General features: G+C 39.3%; 1 protein-coding gene across 1 annotated transcript in view; it reads left to right on the top strand.

Moving 5' to 3' along the window:
* RAB38 (RAB38, member RAS oncogene family) overlaps positions 1-9,364 on the top strand; it is a 19,225-nt gene extending 9,861 nt beyond the window's left edge. Inside the window, exon 3 of the mRNA XM_010179061.1 lies at positions 9,170-9,364. Within this exon, the coding sequence (XP_010177363.1) occupies positions 9,170-9,322 (153 nt within the window). The 3' untranslated portion in view covers positions 9,323-9,364. The remainder of the gene's footprint in view (positions 1-9,169) is intronic.
* The last annotated feature ends 1,871 nt before the right edge of the window (positions 9,365-11,235 follow it).

The following is an 11,235-nucleotide window of genomic DNA, read 5'->3' as shown; positions in this document are numbered from 1 at the left end:
ATTCCTGCATGTGCAGGATCTGGTTTGAATTCAGGCCTGTGGCTCTCTTCTGTTTTGCACTACATAAGGCCGCCAGAATCCAGTGTTTCTCTCTACGGTAACCTAAATTTTACAATGGATGGTGTCTAGTTCTGGTTTAAGACGGAGGCCAAGATCTCTTGCATCTGCTTCTCCATGATAATTATGGGAAAGCTATGAAAAAGAGTGAAGCATTTGGAATGGCAGCTGTCAGTAGAAGATGTGGAAGGTGAAGGGATTATTACAGAAGAAATTATTATTATTTTTATATTTCTATATTACATATTCTGGTCCTTTCCAAAATTCTGTTAGGTGTCTAACTGTCTTTCAGGCCACGAAAAGCACAAAATATAATAACTGGTTGTGAGTTTTTGGGATTCAATTTACCAGTGATGTGTAACACTGTACATGACTGTTTTCTTCAGAATTACTTTTTCTTCATTTGTGACATATAAGTGAGTTTACATTTCCTGCGGACAAGAACTAATTCACTGAAAACTGAGGCCCGAGGGCAAAACCACTCCAAAAGTCACGTGGAAAGAAATAAACAGAAAGTTGTTCCAAAATGTCTACATCTAAAAGACTTTGAAAGAAAATGAGAGGGAACAGCATGAACCCTTGTCTAAAGGGCCATAGTTTCATTATTCTTGGTTTGGTTTTGCAAAGTCATGCAACTGGCCACTGCTCCTTGGCCTATGAAAAAGGGTTTTGTATCATGAGTTCCAGACATCAGTCCCCTGCAAGGAACTGTCAGCCTCTTACAAAAAACGACATATATTCTGCGGCTTGTAGAATAAAATAAATGTACAGACAATTTCAAAGGTCTCAGACAGGTTTCACCATGATGATGTAGCCAATAATGGGCAGAACTATGGAGGTATGAAGAACATGTAAAGCTTAAAAAAAAAGTCACAACTAAGGAAAAGTTTTTCAACTGTGTGCTGCAGCTGTAAAGGAAGCCAACAGGATGTTGGGTTGCATTAAAAAGGGCATCACCAGCAGAGATAAAGAAGTTCTTATCCCTCTCTACTCAGTGTTGGTCAGAGCACACCTTGAGTACTGTGTCCAATTTTGGTCTCCACTATACAAAAAAGATGTGGACAGGTTGGAAAGGGTCCAGAGAAGGGTCATGAGGATGATGAAAGGACTGGAAGAGCTGCCGTGTGGAGGAAGGCTGAGAAAACTGGGCCTGTTCAGCCTTGGGAAAAGAAGGCTTAGCGGGGACCTTATTACCATGTACCAGTACATAAAGGGTGGCTACCAAGAAGATGGAGACTCTCTTTTCACAAGGAGACACACGTAAAAGATGAGGGGTAATGAACACAAGTTGCTTCTGGGGAGATTGAACTCCAGAAGAAATTTTTTTACCATGAGATCAATGAGACATTGGAATAATCTCCAAGGGGAAGTGGTAAATTCCCCTACTTTGGTCAGTTTTAACAGTCAGCTTGACAGGGTGCTGACTCCTCTCATTTAAATGATACTTATACCTTGAGAGGTTGGACCAGATGATCCTTGTGGTCTCTTTCGACCTGCGATTCTATGATTCTAAGCCACATAGAATTCAGATTCTGAGATATTTTAAACAAAGGAAATATCTACATTCTTCTTACTTTACTCAACTCAGAAACCCCAGCAGTCCTCAGGTTACCAGTGCAATCGTGTAGGAACAGATAGAAATCCAGCCATGACAACACTTGTCTTCAAAAGCCACCATGAAGGAAGTGGTGAGAGTTGAGGATGCGTGACTCTGTTACGTGCTGCTAGGGTCTGCTGTTCTGCAATCCTCACACCTGATGTCCACCCAGAATTGGAGGCTCCTGACTTTCAAATAATGCAAAGGAGGTAATTCCTCAAAAGATGGTAGAATCACAACATTGAGGCTAAGTTAGATCAGAATAATGTTCCTACTTGGTCTAAGTTCTGAACTACATATTTTTTCTAAGCAAAAGGTGTTATTACTGCTATTTTAAAATATTGGATGTTACATGTATCTGGTATTGTTTCAGCCTAGAGCATATTGAATAATTGAACCTGGGTCTGGGGAAAATAAAAACCTGATTACGTTTGCAATAGAGAATAGAAACTCTTCTCTGAAGCAGAATAACACTGACAGAGAAGTCATCGTATCGCAGCAAGCAGTTTTAGCAGCTCAAATAAGTAATAACTCTTTTTTGTGGTATCCTGGAATAATTAGATCTCCAGAGGTCTTCTGGAGATATGCTTGGAAATATTGTAGCCTTCAAAGAAAGCTGAATAAGATTTATGCATTTTGGAAAAACAAAGATGATTACTTATATAAATGCATCTTTTCATTCTGGTTGCCTTGCGGAAAGTAGCACGCTATATATGTACCTACTATATTTCAACCTGTCAATGGTTTGTAATTTTTGTCTGTACCACTGGCAGATTACACACCAAAAAAAATCATTGTATTATTCCCTCATGCTGTTTTTCTTAACAACTTAAATATAAAATGTTAGAGCTACCTAATGCATTCTCATGTATTGATTTTGATTCTTTCATTAATCTAAAGGAAATGCTCAACCTGTTCCAATCTTCTGCTGCCTACAAAGACAGAAGAATTTGTTCTGGTGGTTTGCTATGTGAGAAGGCCCTTGTTGGACAACAGCACAATGCAATATAGTCACATATATATATATACACACATACATATATAGCCCCATATATCCAGTGTAGAGCCTGGTCTCTTTTACACATGGTTATTTGGTTTGTTCATATTGATTGCAGTCTAAAAGGCATCTCCCCAGATAGACACAAAGTGGCCCTTAAGAGTAAATTCTTTAATAGATTTCATTACCACAACTATTGTGAAAGATGCATTTTTTTAAAGGAAGGAAATTTTTCCTTCCTGTCACACATTTAATTATCCAGGATGTAGCCAGAGCAGCTGAGAGCTCCACTCATATTTCCAAGCCTTTAAACTGTTTCCACCACTGTTCCTAGTTCGAAGAGGTGAGCTTTTGACTTGGATTAGAAAAGCAGCAATTTCAAGCTTATTATCACTTTATAATGGAAATGGAACTTTTGCATCAAAACAGACAAGTCAGGCAAAACTAAAAGTGCCTGGAAATACCTACTTCAGAAATAACTTGAAATACCTTATGACTGATCATAGCTGTGATTATCATAGAATCACAGAATGATTTGGGTTGGAAGGGGCCTTTAAAGCTCATCCAGTCCAACTCCTGCACTGAGCAGGGACATTGGTACCAGATCAGGTTGCTCACAGCCCCATCAAGCCTGACTTTGAATATCTCCAGGGATGGGGCCTCCACCACCTCTCTGGGCAACCTGTGCTCATACTGAAGAGCTTTTTCCTAATATTCAACCTAAATCTCCCCTTTTCTAGTTTCTAACCAATCCCCCTCATCCTATTGCTCCACGCCCTAGTGAACAGCTCTTCCCCAGATTTCTTATAGGCACCTTTCAAGTCCTGGAAGGTTGCTATAAGGTCCCCCTGGAGTCTTCTCTTCTCCAGGCTGAACAACCCCAACTCTCTCAGCCTGTCTTCATAGGGAAGCTGCTCCAGCCCTTGATCTTCTTTGTGGCACTCAGTGTGCCTGAGTTTCTCTTTTCCCTGTTGCAATGCTGCTGTCAGAAATACAGAATTAGGTGAAGAGACATTCACTTTCTATCCAAACCACCCCAAAGGGCTGGTAGCCGTGCTTTGCAGATCTGTACCAAACTAGACTAAGCACGCAGCTCTTTTTCTGCTGAGCATTGTGTCCTGAAGACTAAGTCTCTGGGCTATTTGGACAAAGCCTATTTGGAACAGGATTTATCTCCTCTAGGAAAGGTGGATAAGAATGTGTTCTTTCTCCAGCTTTTGCCTCACAGACAAGTCACAGTGTGTCATAGTGCCCAAATGCTGAGCTAGTTATCAGGAGTCCTCTTGGCCACTGATATATGAGGTGACCTTCAGAAAGTCACTCTCTCCTCTGATCCAGCCTTTTCTTCCATAAAGCAAGGACAGCAATTCTTCTCATCTTACCAGTGAGCCCACTGCATGAGTTAAGCTCTCCTGTCCCTTATTTAAATCACAAATTCTTCAGCTCTTCTAACTGAACAATTATTATGAAAGTTGAAAAAAGAAGCTGTACTCTAGACTTGCAGAGGAACAGGAAATGTGGTTTTGATTTCCATAAAGGCAAGCAAGGTCTGGACATGTATTTGAATTAGGCTGACACACTGCAGCTAATCTGCTGATCTGGTAACTGAAACCAAAGCAATCCATTTGAGGCTGCCAGACCCAGTTAGGGATACATAGCTCCCTACATTGTCTTTTTAATTCACTCAAAAAACATGACTAACCAATCTCACCACAGAGAGTCTTAGAAAACATTTCAGCTTCTGCCATGAAACACAAAATGAAGCTGACACCTGAGGCAGAAGCTTTCAATTCAGATCTGCAGTCACTCTGAGCAGAATACTCTGCAGAGTTTGTTTCCTATAACTAAAAGAAGAGGAGTTACTTCAGATCATCCTACAGATATTAGGATACCTATAGCCCTATAGCTCTCTGGACCACTTTTATCAAATGCATTATTTAGTGATGGCCAAAAGCTGGAGGTTCACAGAGTCACAGAACTGGGGTCAGAAGGGACCTTTGGAAGTCATTAAGTCTAATAACTTTGTTGCAGAATATCCAACCAGCTTTAAGGCTTCAATTAAAGAATATCCTGTTCTTGGGATTGCAGTCACAGATGGCTTAAGGCTCCCTAAATGCCCATGTTAGGTAGCCATGCCTGCATACACATTGTTCTTCACCCTGACTTTCAAGGTAAGACTCAGAAGCATCAGATTCAAAGTAAGTAACTACCCAAAGCAAAAAGGGAGCAGTTTTATACCAGAAAGCAACCAGACAGATAAATCTAAGATAGCTGCATAGCAAAGAAAAGAAGTTTCATTTGGAAGTGAGACAGGACCATAAAACCAGCAAAGGTTTTTTTTCTTTTTTAAAGAGCTAAGAGCCAGTCTAGTCTGAGGGGATTTATTTCATATATTAAAATGGCATGCTCTAAATGTGAATGTTCTGCATCTGCATTCGAGCTGACAGATAAGAGGGAAGGCAATCCAGAATGCAAAGCAGCTTGCTGAGCTTATGTACTGCTTTGTGACACATTCAATAAAGTATTTATTTTCCCTTCAGTTGGCTGTTGCGTTACAAGACTACGTTATTTCCCATAGCAATAGATTCAGAGGTTTTTAAACTTTACTACCCTGCCTCAATTTGCAATCCTTTACCTAAAACTGCCCTTCAAAACCATACATTTCATAGAATCATAGAATAGAATCATAAAATGTATCGGGTTGGAAGGGACCCTTAAAGCTCAGCCAGTCCAACCCCTGCAGTCAGCAGGGACATTGATACCAGATCAGGTTGCTCACAGCCCCATCAAGCCTGGCCTTGAATATCTCCAGGGATGGGGCCTGCACCACCTCTCTGGGCAACCTGTGCCACTGATCTACCACCTCATGGTGAAGAGCTTTTTCCTCATATCCAACCTAAATCTCCCCTTTTCTAGTTTAAAAACATTCCCCTCGTCCTATCACTACATGACCTAGTGAACAACACTTTTGAAGATCGATCTACAAAGCAAACTGTAATCTTGTTTGTGTCTTCCAGTGTTCCTTTCTGGCTCAGAGTTGTTTTCTTTGCCTTGCTTTATTTGGTTGTTAATAGAAAAAAGAGCAGCATGTGCTGATTTTCACTTCTGTATTCCTTTGCAATGGTGTCATAGCAACACAGAATGGTTTTGGTTGGAAAAGACCTTTAAGATCATTGAGTCCAACCATTGAACCAGCCCTAAATCCAGCACTAGACCATGTCCCTAAGCACAACATCTCCTCATCTTTTAAACACCTCCATGGTTGGTGACTTCACCACCTCCCAGTCAAGGAAAGACTGACTCAAGCAGCCAGACATCATTAAGGGAAGGGAAGGGAAGGGAAGGGAAGGGAAGGGAAGGGAAGGGAAGGGAAGGGAAGGGAAGGGAAGGGAAGGGGAAAAAGTCTGAACTGCAGAAATTGTCACATTTTCTGTGGTGTTTTGTGTGGAACAAAAGTAGTAAGGGATATGAGAGTTAAAGCATTTCAACACTGAAAGACATCTTTTCACTCTGTTGTCTCATCTGTATCTTCTTTCTTTTTTGAAACATTATTAGTTTTATTTTTAGGAATAATTGGGACTGTTTCCATGTTTCAGTACGATTAGTAGTGTGTCAGTGATTATACCTCTCTGTCCAATCTTATACTCTGATTGCTCGTTTCTTTGTATTTGTTGGGTGGATTTTCACCTACTCCTTTTTATTTGCCCTTCCCTAGACTGCCTTTCAACACCTCCTGCTTTCTAAAATTACCAAGTCTCTGGGTGTCTGTGTTTGGATAGCAAATCACCTTCTACTGTCTGCAGCTGCTTCTCTGCCTAGCAGAATATTGATTTTATTCTTTTTTTTTATTTTTTGCAAAACATACTGTAGGACTTTATGTGCGCAAATCAATATTTCATTAGACTGACCAAAATACAACCATACCTGATCCACAAGCCCAGGACACAGAGTAGACAGCATAGGATAAAGGTTGTGACAAAGGGTGTTACCACGTATCTGTTGTCATCCGAACCATGGGAGAAGGCTGGAGCTAGACAGAAGCTCAAAACCAGCGGTGCTCTCTGCCGGGATCATCCTTCCTCTCTTGTTCCCATTGCAAAATTGAGAACATTTTATTTGCACAGCTAAGGCAGTTCATTTAAATGTTCAGAATAATAAAACACATCTCTGTTTTAACACACACTACAGACAGGACTTTTTATTCCTTTCTCATATTCCCAAAAGCTAAATATTTTTACTTTTTATGTCAAAACAATGCTTGCATGTTCAAATTTGGTTTTCTCCCCCCCCAGAATTGATACAGTTTTGAAAAGAGGTTTAAACATACAATTTCACTTTGGTTTGAGTCCTGGCTGAAGAAAAATAACATTTTTTTTTTCCTTCTGAATTTTTTGGCTTGGGTCTTGCATATGGACTTTCACCAGTAGCGATGAGGAATGTCCATCTATACCCATTTCATGCTTTTGTGGGCTTGGGTTTATTCTCCCTTTCCCACTCTTACAAAATGTTGATATTAAGCCCCTGACAAAGAGGATTTCTGCTAATAAATATGAATGTTCATTGATTTGGGCGCAGTCTCAGATAGTCACTGAGACATTACTGAAAAAATACATGTTGCCATCCCAGGAGAGAAGCCATGCAGGGGAAAATGAGCTGCTTATCGTCCATTAATAACAGAAAACACAATGCAAAAGATTTTTACCTGTATGTGTTTTTGTGCATTTTCTAAGCAGTATCTTTCTAAGCAGTACTGAGAGATATTTCTCATTGTTTGTTTTATTTCTAATAGAATTTCACAGTGTGCTGAAAAAGGCTTTTGGTGCCTGCTTGAGGAATTTGCTTGTCTGGTCTGAGAGACCCATGTGATGCAGTAACATTTTGACATCTCAGTATGGAGCTGATTCCCAGCTCTCTGTTACTTTGTAGGGGTTACCACGTAAATGACTTTTCTAAAGATTTGAGCTTTTACAACCAACTGATACTCTTTACAGGTCAGATTTCAAATATTCAAGTTCACTCGTGTGGTTTAAGAAACCTTTGAAATCTCAGCACTAATTAACATTTTCATTTAGATCCCCAGGTTTCAGCTCTTTATTGTGGTGCAAAGTGATGGTCAATGGAGTTTGTGGAGCTTTGCCATTGATTTCAAGGGGATTAGAAGACAGCCTCACAAAATACATTACTTTAGCTTTTGATCTTCCTATAATTGTACCACCTCTACTGAAACACACACATATGTACTTTGGTATATATCTCTCATAGCTTCATGCTTAAACATCTTATCTGACTTTTTTTGAACATGCACAGAATTTTTTTTGCATGTTAAATTTTACAGGTTGTTTTATTAATGATGCTGAACTGATGCTGAAGGTAGACTTCATGGCATTGTGTGTGTGGGTGTTTATGCTCTAGATTCAGCTTGGAAACGTGGGTCAGTCTTAGATTGTAAATAAAAACATAATATTTACGAAGCAAGAGGAGTATGTCCCTATACATAAATATATATACATATATCTGTATGCATTTCTATATGCATATATGTGGACGTGTGATACAACCTACCAGAAGACCAAGTTACAGTGGGGTTTCTATCTCCTGTCATATAATAAGTAATCAATGCTAGGAGTTAGAGGAGTGATTTTTTATGCCAGTAAACCTGACTTTGTATTACAAACATATCGGTGGCTGCCATTAAAAAAAAATCCTTACTCATTTTTACTGCTGATTTTCTATTCTGTGCTGAACTGTGTCTCACTGATCAGCTTTGCTTATTCTACAGAGTAAGAGTTGCTACAGGTTAAACGTGCTGTTGAAATAAGGCATATGTAGAAAAAGACGTGCTTTGCCTTTCATTCTAAACACCAAGAATGAGAATTTCTGTTTTACAAGTGAAATCAATTATTCAGAAGCGGTACATCGGTGATAACTCAGCCTCAGCAAAAAATAAGTGAGGGGTTTGCATGATATAGAACTTTTTTCACTGTTCTGTGAAAAACTTGAGATTGTATCATTTATTCAGCAAATCTGGTTCATCACAGGTTTCATTGTGAGCACTGCATACAGAAATCTTCCCAAAACTGTGGAAAAGGCTTTAAAAAATAAGTGCTATTGATGGCTGTAATTGCTGATAGGTAATTAATAATTTGAAAATCACAGTAACCATTATTCAAGCAGTAAGATACGGATTTCGGAGCGTTACTTCAGGCATCTGTCTTTAACATCCTTCTGGCATTTGTTTGTTTAGTCTATAGAAGCAATCAAATCACCAAGAGTTTGAGGTAATTTAAAGTGAGCTCTGTGTATAATTTAAAGGAGCTATGAATGACATTACACAAAAACCCTAACTAACTTAAAAACTACAGTAAGCATTATTTAATACAGTCAATTTTTAAAAGCTGCTTATTAAGGAAAGTAAACTTCTGATGTTGCCTAGAGAAAGATTTAATTATGCACAGGAAATATGCAACATGGTCTAATTAATATTGACTAATCCACCTCTTCTTCTCTTTCACTTGCAGGAAAACATAAACATCAATGAAGCTTCCAGATGCTTGGTGAAACACATAATTGCTAGTGAGAGTGATCCAGTTCAGTCTATTGAACCAGATATCATAAAACCACACTTGAATTCCTCCAAGATTGTCAGTTGTTCAGCTTGCTTTAAATCCTAAGAGACTATTACAAGAGCTGAACATCTATGATTCACAAGGTATATTTTATCCAATGTACCTAGTCCGCCCAGATTGCCCATAAGCAAATTGCCATTTTTCTAAAAAATATAATTTTTCCATAATTTTGGGAAATTGGAATTTATTATGAGCTGTTCATTGATAGCAACTATTCAAGACTGTCTTTGGCTACTGGTCAAGTAAGATTCATGGTGATGGCTGTGTTTCCCAGTTGGGTAGCACCAACAATGATAACAAAATCTATTTCTTTGCAATATGGTTTCTGAAAACTCATATTTGTGATGTGACTGCAGTAATACTCATCCATCGGTCTCCTAGCCCATCTTCTCAATACCCTGACCAGGCAACTGTCATCATTACACATTTTTGTCACCCCTCACACTTGAACGATCTTGTTTCATACAAGGAGGATGATGATGACAATGAAAATATAGTTGTTCAGAAAGAGACAACACAAATGGTCACAATTCCCATTTCAAGTTCTGTCTTCTGGGTGAAGTGGCAGGACTGAACACAGAATCACTGAATGGTTTGGGTTGGGAAGGACCCTTAAAGGTCATTAATCCCCTGCCATGAGCAGTAACATCTTAAACTAGATCAGGTTGCTCACAGCCCCATCCAACCTGACTTTGAATGTTTCCAGGGATGGGTCATCCACCACCTCTCTGGGTAACCTGTGCCACTGATCTACCACCCTCATGGTGAAGAACTTCTTCCTAATATCCAACCTAAATCTGGTTGGATTTATCATATAAAGATATATGTTACGTAAATGCCAAAAATCTACTCTTTTCTAGTTTAAAACCATTACCCCTTGTCCTATCACAACAAGCACTTCTAAAAAGCTTGTCCCCATCTTTCTTATAAACCTTATTTAAATACAAAAAGGCCACAAGAAAGTCTCCCTGGAGTCTTCTCTTCTCCAGGCTGAAAAACCCCAACTTCCTCAACCTTTCTCATCTTCATTTTCCAGAAGAAGTCAGCTTATGAGACTGAACCCTGACGCCCCTTTCTGAAGAGTTAAATTCTCATAGCTGTTAGCATTGTCTTCAGGTGAAACAAGATAAAACAAGTCAAGGGTAATGGGTGACGAAACAAGGGACCAGGGGTACAGACTCAAAGTTGAAGTGGCTGAGAGTTTTTAGAAAATTTATTCATTCTAGAAAGCCAGCATTTCCTCTGAAAAGCACTCACTGATTTTGTTCCTGCCTCTTCATCCTTCATGTCCTTAGGTGTTTTCCTTGTGTGTTTTAACTGTGTATGTTCTATAAGCCCCTGTTTTTGTCCCTCCATTATGTTGATTCTCATGGGAAAATTTACTATCCAGACTGTAATGTAACAGTTCAGCTTTTCAGAACTCGTAAGTGTTGAATAGCAGGGTACTTGCTTTCTGAGAATGACAATTTAATGAATGGTCATAGGAAGCATAATGAAACAGTCCTAAGAAATTCAATGATTCTATGAACATATGCAGAATTTGTTGAGCTGCTCTATGGAAATGAAATGGTTGATTTTCAGAGTCTCACAAAATACGCGGGTTGGTGGAGTTATTCAGACAATTATGTCTAGACAGGAAATCTTGATATCTGGCTGCAAGCCCCTGCAAGACAAACTTTGCCATCTCCTTCTACATAGAAATCAATTCCATTTTCTTGCTCCTCCTCAGCCTTTTCTTTCCTGAGCTGTGATCTCAGTGGCAGGAGCTCTCTTCTGAGATGATGGGTTTCTATCCTTAGAGACAGACCATGGAGAGGAGGGAGAATCTCATTACCTCTTGTTTTTGCAGGCATCACTGCAATATTTCACTGAATACTTGGTTGGAAGTGAAAGAGAACTCTCCAAGGCTAGTAAATAGGTGCTGGGTGGGAAATAATAATAATAATAATAACAATAAT

This window comes from Mesitornis unicolor, unplaced genomic scaffold, assembly GCF_000695765.1.
Source record: "Mesitornis unicolor isolate BGI_N332 unplaced genomic scaffold, ASM69576v1 scaffold13122, whole genome shotgun sequence".
Taxonomy (NCBI): Eukaryota; Metazoa; Chordata; class Aves; order Mesitornithiformes; family Mesitornithidae; genus Mesitornis; species Mesitornis unicolor.
The sequence above is the reverse complement of the archived record's forward strand: the minus strand, read 5'-3'. Positions and strand labels throughout refer to the sequence as shown.